The sequence below is a fragment of the Lampetra planeri genome, chromosome 60 (genome assembly GCF_965212315.1).
Source record: "Lampetra planeri chromosome 60, kcLamPlan1.2.h2, whole genome shotgun sequence".
NCBI classification, from domain to species: domain Eukaryota; kingdom Metazoa; phylum Chordata; class Hyperoartia; order Petromyzontiformes; family Petromyzontidae; genus Lampetra; species Lampetra planeri.
This window is the reverse complement of record NC_136166.1, coordinates 2,475,769-2,492,635: the sequence shown is the minus strand read 5'-3', so window position 1 is coordinate 2,492,635 and position 16,867 is coordinate 2,475,769. Positions and strand designations below refer to the sequence as shown.

At 51.8% G+C, this 16,867-nt stretch overlaps 1 protein-coding gene across 2 annotated transcripts; it reads left to right on the top strand.

Moving 5' to 3' along the window:
* Nucleotides 1-432: 432 nt before the first annotated feature.
* On the top strand, nucleotides 433-13,452 carry RGN (regucalcin). Of its 2 annotated transcripts, XM_078619002.1 has the most exons (6): nucleotides 436-639; nucleotides 1,331-1,516; nucleotides 5,261-5,494; nucleotides 8,101-8,232; nucleotides 9,817-9,971; nucleotides 13,176-13,452. In XM_078619002.1, exons 1-6 carry the CDS (start codon nucleotides 477-479, stop codon nucleotides 13,224-13,226), a joined length of 921 nt encoding a protein of 306 aa, XP_078475128.1. In that variant the 5' UTR covers nucleotides 436-476; the 3' UTR covers nucleotides 13,227-13,452. The 2 variants fall into 2 exon arrangements, with proteins under 2 accessions (XP_078475129.1, XP_078475128.1); XM_078619003.1 differs by lacking the exons at nucleotides 8,101-8,232; nucleotides 9,817-9,971; nucleotides 13,176-13,452 and adding an exon at nucleotides 7,691-8,041 and having other exon boundaries at nucleotides 433-639.
* The last annotated feature ends 3,415 nt before the right edge of the window (nucleotides 13,453-16,867 follow it).

The following is a 16,867-nucleotide window of genomic DNA, read 5'->3' as shown; positions in this document are numbered from 1 at the left end:
TGTGTGTGCGACGTCCCCCCCCTCACTCACCCACCGTGTGTGCGACGTCCCCCCCCTCACTCACCAGCCGTGTGTGCGACGTCCCCTCCTCACTCACCAGCCGTGTGTGCGACGTCCCCTCCTCACTCACCAACCGTGTGTGCGACGTCCCCTCCTCACTCACCCACCGTGTGTGCGACGTCCCCCCCTCACTCACCAGCCGTGTGTGCGACGTCCCCCCCTCACTCACCCACCGTGTGTGCGACGTCCCCCCCTCACTCACCAGCCGTGTGTGCGACGTCCCCCCCTCACTCACCAACCGTGTGTGCGACGTCCCCTCCCCCCTCACTCACCAACCGTGTGTGCGACGTCCCCTCCTCACTCACCAGCCATGTGTGCGACGTCCCCTCCCCACTCACCAACCGGGTGCGTGCGGCGTATTTAAAAGCTCACGTATTGATTCAAGGTGACCCCGTGGCGTGCGGTGCCCAGGCGGCATGTCGGGGGTGCAGGTGCAGAGCGTAGTGGGCGAGGCGTGCCGCGTGGGCGAGGGCCCCGTGTGGGAGGGTGCGGCGGGCACGCTGCTCTACGTGGACGTGCTGGCGCAGGACGTGTGCAGGTGGCACCCGCACACGGGCACCGTGGAGAAGGTGCACCTGGGTAGGCGGCTGAGTGCACGCTACATCGCATGCACGAACGCACGCATCCCGCACGCACGCACGCCTGTACATCTGTGCAGACACGCACACACGCCCGTATGTATACGTTTACGCACGTACCCACACACCTGTATTTGTACGCGCGCACACGCATACTGATTCGTGTACACACACATGCCGCTATGTGTTCGCTTACATTAAGAGATGTTCCAACTCACGCGTAACACCGTGGGTATTCTCAGCATCGCCAAAGGCAGACGTTTCTCCTGTAGACACAATGACATCACCGCAGGGCATTGTGGGTAATGTAGAGGGGTCTCCTGTAGTGACATTGACATCACCACAGGGCATTGTGGGTAATGTAGAGGGGTCTCCTGTAGAGACATTGACATCACCACAGGGCATTGTGGGTAATGTAGAGGGGTCTCCTGTAGACCGACAGCTCCATGAGCACTGGAAGGGGAGAGGCTACCGCTCGGTGTGCTCTCAGTCACCTACAAAGACAAAGATCCCCCGTATAACCTCGGGGCAAGTGCCGTTAGCGAGCACCTGTGAAGGCCGGCACGGGACATGCAGACGCACGCAGACGCGCAGGCACCGCACTACGCACGCACGGTGGGTTACATCCGCTCACCGCTGCTGTTGACGCTTCTCGTACCGCCGCCGTCCGCGCCGTTGCCGGCGCGTCGAAGACGAGACAGTGGGGTGCGCGGTGCCGCGGCGCGGCCGGGCGGGCTACGCGGTGGCGTGCGGCACCACGTTCGGCCTGCTGGACTGGGACGAGCAGCGCTTCACCCCGGTGGTAGCCGTCGACAAGGACCGCCCCAACAACCGCTTCAACGACGGCAAGGTGGACCCGGCGGGGCGCTTCTTTGCCGGTGAGAAGCGGGGCCGCTGAGCGCCCTTACACCCCCCTCCCGAGTTGAATCGCCATCATCGCCACCAGCGTCACATCATCATCATCGTCGTCACATCATCGTCGTCGTTGTCATCAAAGGTAATAAAATAAAATAAAACGTAATCTATGGGACCGATTTTTGCCAGTATTAAGAAACACGCCCTTTGGCGTTCTCTGGTCTGACACTGGTGAGACTGGGCCATGAAGAAGGCTGCTGTCTCTGGTGTAGGCCAATGAGTTTCAAAGACAATGCAGACATCATTAATGATGTGTGGTTAGTGCCTTGCAAAAGGTATCTATTTGTTATTTTGAACACATTAGCACAACTCCTGTTTAAAACCTATTGTTATTTTTTCAGAAAAAAACACGTTTTTTGTATGATTCATTATTAACACCAAATAGAAACCTTTTGTAAGGGATCAAGTCTGCGTTAACCACACACAGAGTACATGCGGTGAACATGCCAACAAACTCTGATAACATGTACATATGTCAGGTCCAACTACGGTTACCACCTCTACAATATGAAACTGGGATACATCACGGGAATAAGACTGTATCACACAACTAGGAGCGCAGAGAGCCACACACACCTCCGATTAGCTCGTTTGGGCTGCGTAACGGTGATAAAGAAGTCCAAAGTGCCTAATTGCATTGCCCCTCCCTAGGGATGCGAGGAGCTGGTGAGGGGCTCTCTGTGCTTTGTATGTTGTATGTATGTTGTATGTATGGTGTGTGTATGTTGTATGTATGTTGTATGTATGTTGTATGTATGTTGTATGCATGTTGTATGTATGTTGTATGTCCAGGGACTCCTCTACTTACGAACGAGTTAGGTTCCAGAGGTCCGTTCGTAAGTCGATTTGTTCGCGAGTCCAACTTTACTCCTGTCGATTCCAAACACGTTGTACGGCGTGTACACTCAACACGGGGAATGGCTTTAAAAGTAGCATGATGATCTGCAGACGTAGATGCCACTGGCTCTTCACATTCTGCAGATGTAGATGCCACTGGTTCTTCACGTTCTGTATATGTAGATGCCACTGGTTCTTCACGTTCTGCAGATGTAGATGCCACTGGTTCTTCACGTTCTGCAGATGTAGATGCCACTGGTTCTTCACGTTCTGCAGATGTAGATGCCACTGGTTCTTCACGTTCTGCAGATGTAGATGCCACTGGTTCTTCACGTTCTGCAGATGTAGAAGCCACTGGTTCTTCACGTTCTGTATATGTAGATGCCACTGGCTCTTCACGTTCTGCAGATGTAGATGCCACTGGTTCTTCACGTTCTGCAGATGTAGAAGCCACTGGTTCTTCACGTTCTGCAGATGTAGATGCCACTGGCTCTTCACGTTCTGCAGATGTAGGTGCCACTGGGTCTTCACGTTCTGCAGATGTAGATGCCACTGGCTCTTCACGTTCTGCAGATGTAGATGCCACTGGTTCTTCGCGTTCTGCAGATGTAGATGCCACTGGTTCTTCACGTTCTGTATATGTAGATGCCACTGGCTCTTCACGTTCTGCAGATGTAGATGCCACTGGTTCTTCACATTCTGCAGATGTAAATGCCACTGGTTCTTCACGTTCTGTATATGTAGATGCCACTGGCTCTTCAAGTTCTGCAGATGTAGATGCCACTGGTTCTTCACATTCTGCAGATGGAAATGCCACTGGTTCTTCACGTTCTGTAGATGTAGATGCCACTGGTTCTTCACGTTCTGCAGATGTAGATGCCACTGGTTCTTCACGTTCTATAGATGTAGAAGCCACTGGTTCTTCACGTTCTGCAGATGTAGATGCCACTGGCTCTTCACGTTCTGCAGATGTAGGTGCCACTGGGTCTTCACGTTCTGCAGATGTAGATGCCACTGGCTCTTCACGTTCTGCAGATGTAGATGCCACTGGTTCTTCACCTTCTGCAGATGTAGATGCCACTGGTTCTTCACCTTCTGCAGATGTAGATGCCACTGGTTCTTCACGTTCTGCAGATGTAGATGCCACAACCGCCATCTATTGCGCAGCGGTTGAACTTACAGCTGTCGGTCCGAACAGCGGTAACTGGACGTACAGACAGGTTTATTCGTATCTCTGAAAGTTGGTTAATAGAGGAGTCCCTGTATAACTCTTTGATTCTTTCGGTAAAGTCACGTATGTAGAAAAAAAAATCACGACGTTTCGAACGCAACACCAAAGAGTATGGATTCCTGCAGTCATGAAATCTTCAAATCGCGATTGAGTCCCTGTATGTTGTATGTATGTTGTATGTATGGGGAGCGGTAGTGTAGCAGTTAGCGCGCTGCGCTACGAACCTGGCGAACTGGGTTCGATTCCCGCTCAAGGCCGACACCAGTGACGATTATCTGAACCCATTCTGGGCCTGCCCTAGGTCGACTCAGCCTCAAATGAGTACCCGGTGCGGTGTGTAAACATCATCATTGGGGAGACAAAGGCGGCCGGGCGTGGTGTTGGCCACCCACCCCCTCATGTGCCGTGCCGGCCTTCATAGTTGCTCACGAACAGCACTTGCCCCAACAGTCTGTTGAGGCTATACGGGGGATCTTTGTCTCTCTTTGTATGTTGAACTTCTGCCATTTTGCAGCGGACATAGCCATCCGTGCTAATGAGAGGTGCGGGAAAGATGTGCACATTAAAGTAAAAGTGACTCGGCAGGGTCCGCGTGTGGTGGGTTAGAGTGTGGGTAACCCCCCCCCCCCCCCCCACGTCTTCCAAGAATTCTGTCTGGCGTGGAAAGCATTGGCCAGACGTTCCCCTCTAGAGCAGCGGTGGCCGACCGGCGTCTCCGGAGCCGCGTGTGGCTCTTTAAATCCTCCGCACGTGGCTCTATCCAAGGGGGATGACGAACACACGGTCACAGTCGTGGCAAAGAGAAAATGAATGTCTCCCGTGCTGTGCCGAAAACTGTCAATACATATGTTGAGGTGCAAATGACGACGCGGAGGCAGGTCTTCAGGTAAGGGCTTGCGCCGGTTTTTTATTAAGGGTTTAGATAACTCCCCAGGGGTAGGGCTCCTATACGACCCCGCACTATGTCTGTACCGAGCTCGGCTAGCTCCAGGGCTCTCTCCCTCGAGTCGGCTGGCTCTTCGACCGTTCTCTATCCCGGACTCCCACAGTGACCCCGCTTTCGTCACGGGGTCCCCCTTAAGTACCTCGAGGAGACATGACGTCATCGCCCCGCCCAGCGCGCATGACGTCACGTCCCATGACGTCATTGCACTGGACAGCGCGCATGACGTCACGTCCCAATATTCCTCCTCTACACACATATATACACTTGGCTCTTAACAGGTTGTCTGGCCAGCGTGGAAGAGTAGGCCAAAGTAACCTGCTAAGCGGGAGGTCCCTTTAGTGGAGGCATGTCCACCAGCAGTGACGTGAGGAAACAATTAAAACTAAACAATTTCTTTTATTTTACCAGTTAAGGCCCACTGAGCCATACAGCAGGCATCCTCAGGGTTGGGACTGAACCCACGACCTCCTGTATACCAGGCGAGATAGTTAACATCTCATAGCCACCGTGATGATGATGAGAGAGACAAGCAAACTCCAAATATACAGCAGGCGACATCGGGTCGGGGATCGAACCCACGATCTCCTGCATACCGGGCGAGGTAGTTAACGTCTTGCAGGGCTGCACCTTGATTTTGACTCTCGCTTTATCACCCCGGGCATCTCTCTTCCCCCCCACCCGCCTCCCGCAAAGGCACCATGGGCCACGAGACGGCACCGGCCGTGCTGGAGCGGAAGCAGGGCTCGCTCTACAGCCTGCACGCCGCGGGCAGCGACGGCAGCGACGCCACCGCCACGCGCCACTTCCGCGACGTCGACATCTCCAATGGCCTCGACTGGTCGCTCGACAACGCCACCTTCTTCTACATCGACAGCCTCGCCTACAGCGTGTTCGCCTTCAAGTACGACGTCACCACCGGCGCCCTCTGTGAGCCTCCCACGCGCATCCCCCCCCCCCCCGCGTGGCCCCCCCCGCCCACCCCTGACGGTTCCCGTTGCCACTGCCGGTTTTCCGGAGCCGGCCCGCGAGCGTGCGTGCGTGCGTGTGCCGGCTCCCTCGCGGATACGAGCCGGAGCCAAAACCGCGATGCTGCTGGCCTAAAAACCATTTCAATAATTTACTCGATTTTAATTGTACCAGGCGAGGCCCCACTGAGCTACGTGGCTCTTTCTCAGCAGCGAGCGGGCTACCGCAAGTGATAGCTCGGCGAAGTGGCTCATCACGTGGTATGAATGTACCGGATGCGTGATGAACTTCTTTCGCACCGTACGTAGCCAACCGTGCCAATCGCCGCCGAGTGGCGGACACCCGGAGTTTCAGGATCTCAATTAGCTAAGAGGATTTTTGCGTCTCATTGAGTTGTCGCACGGTTCCACAAAAGGACATTAAGTGAAAGAAAAAAGGAAAAAAGAAAGAAGAAAGGAAAAGGAATAAAAAAAGACAAAAGAAAGAAAAAAGAACGACAAGTGAAAGACATAAAAAAATCAAAAGCGCTCGGTGCAGATGCAAGCGCCACAATCCTCCATTCCTTTACCCGTCCGTCCGTTGGCTCGCCACGACGTTCGAGGCCTCCTTTTGTGAGACTCTCCCCCACCGGCGAGGCGTCCTTGATCTCCGTGGGCCCACGGTAATCGCTGCTGGCACCCCGGGGGGGGGTCGGGGGGTGAGCGGGAGGCGGGGGCTGCCCCAGAATGTCCTTTTTCTGCTCGTGGAGAACAACTCAAAAGGGGAGCCGTTAATCTATTTGTTTTTTTTTGTGAGCCGAGGGGCGTTGTTCGTAGATCCTTTTCATGGCCGACCCGCTGCTACCCGCAGGCGCCGTTCGTGGCGCTACGCAGAACGGCTTGGGGGCGACGGGCCTCAGAGTCCTGCCACCGCCCATTAATTTCCACGCGGGCTTTGGCCTCCTTCCTCTTCGTCTCTGTCGGTCTCTCTTCCATCCATTCCTGTCCGTGAACACCAGACGCAAGTGTGCGTGTTGTTAGTAGGGAGTCAATGCCCTCCGTATTGCTGCGCCCATTCATTATGGTCTGCGGTGTCTTGTCTGTCTGTCCTCCCATTCATCCGCGGACGCTCTGATTGGCCGGATGGGGATCTTGCTTTGATCTGCCAATCGCTACCGCTGTGTCCAATGTTACGTGCAGGAACGTTGCTCCGTTTCACTTCCAGCTTAGGGCCTCCATCTGCCTCCTGCTTCACTCAGCCACGCTCTGACTGAACACCAAAGAAAAAGATCCCCCGTGTAGCCTTAACAGGCTGAATGCCGGCCCACGCTCTCGGGGCAGCAGACGAGAATGAGGGACCTCCCACTGATTATAATCAGTGGGAGGTCAATAATTATTGTTTATTGTTTAATCGTAATGAGCAATTCAGCATTTTTATGCAGCGCCGTTTCTGCGAATTGCATCTCAATTGTAAGGCACAGAGTTTTAGGGGGATTTTTGTTCTGTGTGTGTCCCAGCAGACTGCAGGGCAGTGTACCGCTGTGTGTGTGTGTGTCCTGCTCTGTGTGTGTCTCAGCAGGGCGGTGTACCGCTGTGTGTGTGTGTGTGTCCCAGCAGGGCAGTGTACCGCTGTGTGTGTGTGTCCCAGCAGGGCGGTGTACCTCTGTGTGTGTATGTGTGTCCCAGCAGGGCAGTGTACCGCTGTGTGTGTGTCCCAGCAGGACGGTGTACCACTGTGTGTGTGTCCCAGCAGGGCGGTGTACCACTGTGTGTGTGTGTCCCAGCAGGGCAGTGTACTGCTGTATGTGTATGCCCCAGCAGGCTGCAGGGTGGTGTACCGCTGTGTGTGTGTACCACTGTGTGTGTGTGTACCGCTGTGTGTGTCCCAGCAGGGTGGTGTACCACTGTGTGTGTGTGTCCCAGCAGGGTAGTGTACCGCTGTGTGTGTGTGTGTCCCAGCAGGGCAGTGTACTGCTGTATGTGTATGCCCCAGCAGGCTGCAGGGTGGTGTACCGCTGTGTGTGTGTGTACCACTGTGTGTGTGTACCGCTGTGTGTGTGTCCCAGCAGGATGGTGTACCGCTGTGTGTGTGTACCGCTGTGTGTGTGTGTGTGTCCCAGCAGGCTGCAGGGTAGTGTACCGCTGTGTGTGTGTGTACCGCTGTGTGTGTGTGTCCCAGCGGATCGCAGGGTGGTGTACCGCTGTGTGTGTGTACCGCTGTGTGTGTGTCCCAGCAGGATGGTGTACCGCTGTGTGTGTGTACCGCTGTGTGTGTGTGTGTCCCAGCGAATCGCAGGGTGGTGTACCGCTGTGTGTGTGTACCGCTGTGTGTGTGTGTGTCCCAGCAGAGTAGTGTACCGCTGTGTGTGTGTACCGCTGTGTGTGTGTGTGTCCCAGCGGAGCGCAGGCTGTGTGTGTACCGCTGTGTGTGTGTGTGTCCCAGCAGAGTAGTGTACCGCTGTGTGTGTGTACCGCTGTGTGTGTGTCCCAGCGGAGCGCAGGCTGTGTGTGTACCGCTGTGTGTGTGTGTCCCAGCAGGGTAGTGTACCGCTGTGTGTGTGTGTACCGCTGTGTGTGTGTGTGTCCCAGCGGATCGCAGGGTGGTGTACCGCTTTGAGCCGGATGAGGCGATCCCCGATGGGCAGTGCCTGGATGCGGAGGGCCGCCTCTGGGTGGCCTGCTACAACGGGGGCCGCGTCATTCGCATCGATCCCGAAACCGGTCAGCGGCGTCGGTGTCACGATCGTGATCATCGGCAGCATTGACGTCATCAGCAGCATGACGTCACCAGCATCATCGTCATCAGCAGCATCGACGTCATCGGCATTGACGTCATCAGCATCATCGACGTCACCAGCATCATCGTCATCAGAAGCATCATCGTCATCACCAGTATTGACGTCATCACCAGCATGACGTCATCAGTATCATCGACGTCATCAGCATCATCGACGTCATCAGCAGCATCGACATTACCAGCATTGACGACCTCAGCGGCATTGACGTCACCAGCATTATCGACGTCACCAGCATCATCGTCGTCACCAGCATTGACGTCATCAGCATCATCGTCGTCATCAGCATCATCGTCGTCACCAGCATTGCCGTCATCAGCATCATCGTCGTCATCAGCATCATTGACATCACCAGCATTGCCGTCATCAGCATCATCGTCGTCATCAGCATCATCGTCGTCACCAGCATTGACGTCATCAGCATCATCGTTGTCACCAGCATCATCGTCGTCACCAGCATTGACGTCATCAGCATCATCGTCGTCATCAGCATCATCGTCGTCACCAGCATCATTGACATCACCAGCATCATCGACGTCACCAGCATCGCCAGCATGGTGATCGTAGAAATTCCGTCGTGCCTGGAGTCCTAGTCGTCGGAGTGATGGTCTTCAGCAGCGCCCACATCAGCATCATTGTCATCAGCATCATTGACATCATCGTCGTCATCGTTATCATCATGTTTCCTGCAGCAGCGCCATCACATCATCCTCAGCGTCATCGTCATTAGCATCCTCGTCAGTAACAACGTGGAAACGGCAAGCCTCCTATGGCCGCGTGTGGTGTGGATGTTGAAGTTATTCTGTCAATGATATTGATCATTCTAGATTTGATGCTGATATTGATCATGACTTGACGATGATGACAAAGATGATTCTGACATTGATGCTCATGGTAGTGACCTTGACACTGATCATAACTATGATTCTGCTGACCTTGACACTGGCGGTGGTGATGATGGCGAGGATGCTGATAATTCCGCTGATCTTGATGCTGGTTATGGTGGTGATTATGACGCTGCTTGTGATGATGATGACGATGTTATGCCGATCTTGACGCTCGTGCTGGTGGTGATGACAACGACGATGGTTCTGCTAACCTTGACACTGGTGGTGATGATGACGACGCTGGTGATGATGATGGTGATGATGACGACGCTGGTGATGATGATGATGGTGGTGATGATGATGATGACGATGATGGTGGTGATGATGATGGTGATGATGATGGTGATGATGATTGTGATGATGATGGTGATGATGATGGTGATGATGATGGTGATGATGATGATGGTGATGATGATGATGGTGGTGGTGATGATGGTGGAGATGATGATGGTGATGATGGTGGTGATGATGACGATGATGGTGGTGATGATGACGATGATGATGGTGGTGATGATGGTGGAGATGATGGTGATGATGATGATAATGATGGTGGTGATGGTGATGATGATGATGACGATGCTGATGATGACGATGCTGATGCTGTTGGTGGTGGCGGTGCACAGGCAAGCGCCTGCAGGTGGTGAAGCTGCCCGTGTCCAAGACGACCTCTTGCTGCTTCGGGGGCCCCGACTACTCGGAGCTCTTCGTCACGTCGGCCTGCGAGGGACTGGACGCCGCCGGGCTGGCGCGCGAGCCTCAGGCTGGGAACGTCTTCAAGGTGCCGCCGCTACCGCCACCGCTGTTGCTCTCTCTCTCGATGCCGTATGAACGTACCGGCGTGGGAAAATGTATAAATGCTTCATTATTTATTTCCCCATTCACAACCCCGGTTAGAAAATCGTGCGGATTGGTGGTGGTGGTAAATATATAAATGTGTGTCGTTAAACCCGCCACCGCCCGACACGGCCAACTAGTAAGGTTTGTCACGTAAACAGAACGTGGCCAATTCGTTACTAGTATAGCACTAGTGTATAGTAGTGTAGTGTATAGTAGTGTAGTGTATAGTGTAGTAGTGTATAGTAGTGTAGTGTATAGTAGTGTAGTGTATAGTGTAGTGTATAGTAGTGTCGTGTCTAGTGTAGCGTATAGTAGTGTATAGTTTAGTAGTGTATAGTGTAGTGTATAGTAGTGTAGTGTATAGTATAGTGTATAGTAGTGATGTATAGTAGCGTATAGTGTAGTGTATAGTAGTGTAGTGTATAGTAGTGTAGTGTATAGTGTAGTGTATAGTGGTGTAGTGTATAGTGGTGTAGTATATAGTGTAGTGTATAGTGTAGTGTATAGTGTAGTATACTAGTGAAGTACCGTTGATGACTCTTGGACACCATTGGTGAGGCACACGTATTTATTCCGTACAAGTAGTCACAACTGTGGACATACAATACTAGAGGGGGTATCGGCCCCCTCACCCGGCTAGCTGGGAATACACTGCTAGCTATCTCTGACCTACCTCCTAGTCCTCCACTAACGGGCTAGGGGAGGCTGTCTGGCCCGACACTGGTAAGTCGGGCTACGGTATCCGGAGTCCCAGAGCACTAGCTCTGGTTCTCGGGACCACGCCGCTGGCTCGGTCATGCGCGGCCCTGACAAGGGCGGCGTCCCAGGGGAGTCCAGGGCTCTAGCTAGACGATCTTCGGTCTTCACTGGTTTAGCTTTAACATTCTGCCCCGAGCCCTCTGACACATCCCCCTTTATACTCCACCCCCGCTGAGGGGTGGGGCCCCGGGCTGCCTGGTGCGGACGTCGTTGAGAGCACCCCCCCCGTGCACTCACGTAGCCCCGCCCACTGTATTTGTTTCCCATAAGCTGCCATGCATAACGGCTCTCTCTCTAACACCCCTACACTAGTACAGCACACCGGTGTGTCGGAGAGCAAAGCCACAACATTTACAATCTGAGTATGACGTTTCGCAGGTAATTACAACCAGCTTCATCAGGTGGACAGCCAGATTTGTGGAGAAATCCTCCTCCTGTTTCGTTCTTTAAATAGAGGCGTAGATGTGATTCTGTCGCCTGTGTATTATGGATGATATCGGTCGCGAACGCCTACGTGTTAAACTGGTGGTTGTGGTGGTGCAACTCAAAATCAGTTGTCGTGATGTCGGAGCGGTCCGGAGACGAAACGTTGATACGAGTGGTCTGTTGCCGTACAGCAGCACCCAGCCCTGATGGCGATTGGCTGGTTCCGTTATTCCAGAGGCAAGATTTGACTACTCGTGCCCTCGACTTGGTCTGACAGTTCCTCGATTCAACAAACCCAAATCAAGGGTCAAAGTTGACTTTTTTTAGCAAGCCACGGTAGACTGAATAAACCTTCGAATTGCGTCAAACTTGGCGACAGGGTCAATAAAAGACTGATAGACAGATTTCGTTTTAAAGCTTTCGTGACTGCAGGGATTCATATTCTTGGTTCTTTCGGTAAAGTCACGCAGAAGGGAAATAATAAAATGATAAAAATAGAACAATAAAATTCTCACGACGTTTCGATTGCAAGCAATCATCATCATCAACATCAGGTGTGATGATGATTGCTTGTGTTGTAATCGAACGTCGTGAGAATTGATTTTTATTATTTTATTATTTTATTATTTCCCTTCTACGTGACTTTACCGAAAGAACCAAGAACACTGATAGACAGATTTGCCGATTCAAATTTAAGATTTTTTACTGTTTTACGTGGACTGGTGTACCACCAATATGTCCATTTGCTACTTTTTTGTTTACCAGTTGAGGCCCCACCGAGCTATGTAGCTCTTTTTCAGAAGCGTCCTGGCTATCACAAATGACAGCTCAACGAAGTGGGCTTATCATCGTGCGAAAATGTATAAGCAGCCAAATACTCTAAACGCTGTGACGTTGATTCTAAATGTGGAGGGGAAAACCGGAAGGACCCGGATGAAAAATCCACGCGAACACGGGAAGAGAGAGACACACAAACTCCAAATATACAGCAGGCGGCGTCAGGGTCAGGATCGAACCCACGACTTCCTGTATACCTGGCGAGGTAGTTACATCTCCTAGCCACCGTGATGATGATGATGAGAGAGACGCAGACTCCACATATACAGCAGGCGTCTTCAGGGTCAGGATCGAACCTACGACCTCCTACATACCAGGCGAGGGAGTTAACATCTCATCGCCGTGTAAGCCCTCTCAATGTCCACAACACCCGACTTATCGGTTGCCTACGCAAGAGAGCCCCTCCGTCCTTGAGACCTCCGCGAGCCAAAGCGTCGGGGAAAACGTGGACCCGGGCGACGCCGACGACGATTCCGATCTATCCGTCGTCAAGTCACGACCAATCAGCTGACAATGTTGGAGGCATCCACCTTCCCACGGCCCTGCGTTGACACGACCAACCGCGCGGCCAAACGCGATCCGATTCCACCGCTCCGTCTCTGTCCGTGTGCGGCGGACGCCGTCTCTTCCGAGACCACGCCCGTCGGTGTGACCTCGACCGCTCGGCCAGCGTTCCTTCGGCACCTCTGCACTGCCCGTCATGTTTTTTTGTACCGTTGTTGTAACGTCCTGACCCCGTGCCCCTCACTGGACGACGTCTGTGAATAAAGAGCTGTGTGGCTCATCGGATTCCTCCTGCAGTATAAATACAACATTCTGATTCTAGAAGCCCACTTTGCTTAACGGTCGCTCCGATGTTCCCTCACATCCGTAACGCCGTCCAACGCATCCATGTCCTCTTTCCGCCTCTCGTCGCGATTCCAGTTATCCTTAGCGTGCATCTTTCCCCACTTCTTTGCGCACCGTTTCAGCACTTGTTCTTGCAAGACGGCTCGGATTGGTGGGGTAAGGGGGGGGGGTCATCCAGCAGTGGATTGGTCGAAGTGATGATGACGATGATTATGTGGAGATGATTCATTTGTTTCGCCCCCCCCCCCCCCCCCCCCCCGTGTTCTTTTTGCAGATCACCGGACTGGGTGTCAAAGGTCGCGCGCCCTTTGAGTACGCGGGTTGACACCCATCTCCTGGCATCTTGCGATGGGATGGCAGCAGCGATGATTCGCATGAATAATGATTATTTATGATTATAATAATGATAAACCTCGATCCGTGACGATTGTAGCACTACATATTCTAATTAGGATTAAAGCAATGATGGCTTACGATGATGACTGTTGTAATGATGTGTGATTTATATATACATACAATGGCGGGGAAGTAAAAATTTACGTTAAAAAATAGTTGTGTCCTTCGTGTCTAATGATGTGTTTATTGCAACCAGTTACAACCTTGCCCTACCCGGGCCGGTGAAGGAGAGAGCATAGAAGTACAGAACAATATTTGATTTGGCAGCAATGCCCTCTGCTCCGCACAACCTAGCTCTGAATGGTTCGTGTAGTTCGTGTTTATATTCGTGTGGTCGCAGGAAGTGGTAGTGCAGTGATTAGCGTGCTACGCTACGAACCCGCAAACCTGAGTTTGATTCCCGCTCACGGCCAAGGCCAGTGACGATTATCTGAACCGGTCTTGGACCTCCCCTAGGTCAACTCGACCTTAAATGAGAACCTGGTGTGGTGTGTAAACAATAGCATTGGAAGAGACAAAAACGAGTGGGAGTGGTACTGGCCACCCACCCCCTCGTGTGCCGTTCCAGCCTTCACGGGGGTTTGCTAACAACACTTGCCCCAACAGGCTGTGAAAGCCTTTACAGGGGATCTTTGGCTTTGTAGGTGACTGAGAGCACTGAGCGGTAGCCTCTCCCCTTCCAGTGCTCATGGAGCTGTCGGTCTACAGGAAACCTCTCTACATTACCCACAATGCCCTGTGGTGATGTCATTGTCACTACAGGTAACCCCTCTACATTACCCACGGTGCCCTGTGGTGATGTCATTGTCACTACAGGAGACCCCTCTACATTACCCACAATGCCCTGTGGTGATGTCATTGTCACTACAGGAGACTTCTCTACATTACCCACAATGCCTTGCGGTGATGTCATTATCACTACAGGAAACCCCTCTACCCACAATGCCCTGCGGTGATGTCATTGTCACTACAGGAAATCTCTCTACATTACCCACAGTGCCCTGCGGTGATGTCATTGTCACTACAAGAGACCCATCTACACTACCCACAATGCCCTGTGGTGATGTCATTGTCACTACAGGAGACCCCTCTACATTACCCACAATGCCCTGTGGTGATGTCATTGTCACTACAGGAGACTTCTACATTACCCACAATGTCTTGCGGTGATGTCATTATCACTACAGGAGACTCCGTTGCATTACCCACAATGCCCTGCGGTGATGTCATTATCACTACAGGAGACTGCTTTACCCACAATGCCCTGTGGTGATGGCATTGTCTTTACAGGAAACTCCGCTGCATTACCACTTCCGTCCGCGCCTCTTCCCCCCACTGCGCACTTGTCTCAGTCACAGTGTTGGTAAGCCCACGAGCCGACCCTGGCCAAAATGAGTAAAAATCAAACGTCGCTGGAGAGTTTCTTTGAAAAGGGGGAAAGACCCAATGATGACTCCCCCGGTCTGTGAAAAAATTGTCTTCCACGAAACCGGTCTCTGGTGCCATAAAGGTTGTGGACCGCTGTTCGAGATGACTCACGGTCGCACCACCACGACTGTAGAGTTTGTTACAATTTGTCCGTTTGCGCAGCAGCTATCACCTGCATCTACTGCCCACGGTTCGTGCAGTGGATGCGGTTGAGGGTCGACCCTTGATGAGCCAAAAATCGCATCCGCTGCACAAACCCCTGGCAGGTGGCGCGGACATCACAGGGCGGAGACTGATAAAGGGCCGCGGTCTGCGGCTACAGCGGAGGCGTGATGATGAACAACACTTCACTTGACACCCGTAGGCTTTAAAGAGTCATTAGAATCGTCGCGCAGAATGTAAATAACAACATACATCAGCCGACAGTGTGTGTCCTTTACATATCTCCGACTCGGCACACGTATGTTGAACTTCTTTCGTACCGTAGGTAGCCAACCGTGCTCATCGGAGGCGCAGTGTTGAGTCTATGGGCAGTGTTGAGTCTATGGGCAGTGTTGAGTCTATGGGCAGTGTTGGGTCTATGGGCAGTGTTGAGTCTATGGGTAGTGTTGAGTCTATGGGCAGTGTTGCGTCTATGGGCAGTGTTGAGTCTATGGACAGTGTTGAGTCTATGGGCAGTGTTGAGTCTATGGGCAGTGTTGAGTCTATGGACAGTGTTGAGTCTATGGGCAGTGTTGAGTCTATGGACAGTGTTGAGTCTATGGGTAGTGTTGAGTCTATGGGCAGTGTTAGTCTATGGGCAGTGTTGAGTCTATGGGCAGTGTTGAGTCTATGGGCAGTGTCAGTTTATGGGCAGTGTTGAGTCTATGGGCAGTGTTGAGTCTATGGGCAGTGTCAGAGGCGTAGCTAGGGGGGGGGCAGGGGGAGTACATATGTCTCCGGGCGCCAAGGTAAAGGGGCGCCAAAATGAGGCTTAAAACGTTACATTATAACTTATTGCGACGGGCGCGGCAGCCTGAAACTACTGCACAAATCTACACCTCAACCTAAAAGTTTATATATCCCGCCACACACAGCCTACATGTCATGTAATTACATTTTCTCAGGTCATAAGATTTGTGGATGTGGATTTTCAAACTAAAAAAGTAACTATCAAAGAATAATTTTTAGGTTATATCGAGATACATGCAAAAGATGCAGCAAGCCTAGAAAGAGTCATCGTCGAGAGACTGAAATCTGACAACATACCTCTAGTCGACTGTCGGGCACAATGTTACGACAATGCTGCTGTGATGATTGGGCATATATCCGGCCTTCAACAACGAATATGTGACAAAAATCACAGAGCATTGTTTGTCAACTGTGACAACCACAGCTTAAACTTATCAGGAGTACACTCAGCTAAAGGGATCCACTTGTCACATTTTTTGGAACAGTTGAAAGTATATATTTGTTTTTCTCTCCTTCAACATTTCGTTGGGAAGAGTTAAAAAAAAGCTGTGCCCATCACAGTAAAGCAGAAGTCTGAAACACGCTGGAGTGCACAATCAGAAGCTGTTAAAGCTATCTATGAAGGACTGGATGAACTAGTAGGGCTGCTAGACAAATTATCGGAGGACGTAACTATGATGCCTGAAACCAGAAGTGATGCAGAACAGTTACAAGCATGCGTATTAAATTTTTACTTCATAGTTTTATTACATTTCTGGAATGTCATTCTTGGACAAATTTATCGTTTTCAGAAGCGCTTACAGGATCCTACTATGAATTTCAAGTAAGCAGCAACTGATCTTGAATCTTTGGAGCATGAATTTGTCAAGCTTCGTGATGATTTGAGCCAAGTTGCTGTAGAAAACGCCAAAACAAGATGCACAGCCTGGGTGATCGATGTGGACAGAAGAATTAGGCGACGTTGGAAGATGCCAGGAGAAACTGGCAAGAGATGCAGGACTTTCAGCAGAAGAAGAAATTGTGCGCGTTATGAAGAGCGTATTTTATCGACTTCAACAGGAGATGTCAACACGGTTTTTACGACTAAAAGACCTGAACACAAAATTTGGATTTCTGCTGGACGTCAAAACTCTTCTATCCGACACAGATGTCGATGCAATTCGTCGAAATTGCACAGATTTTGGAAATTTC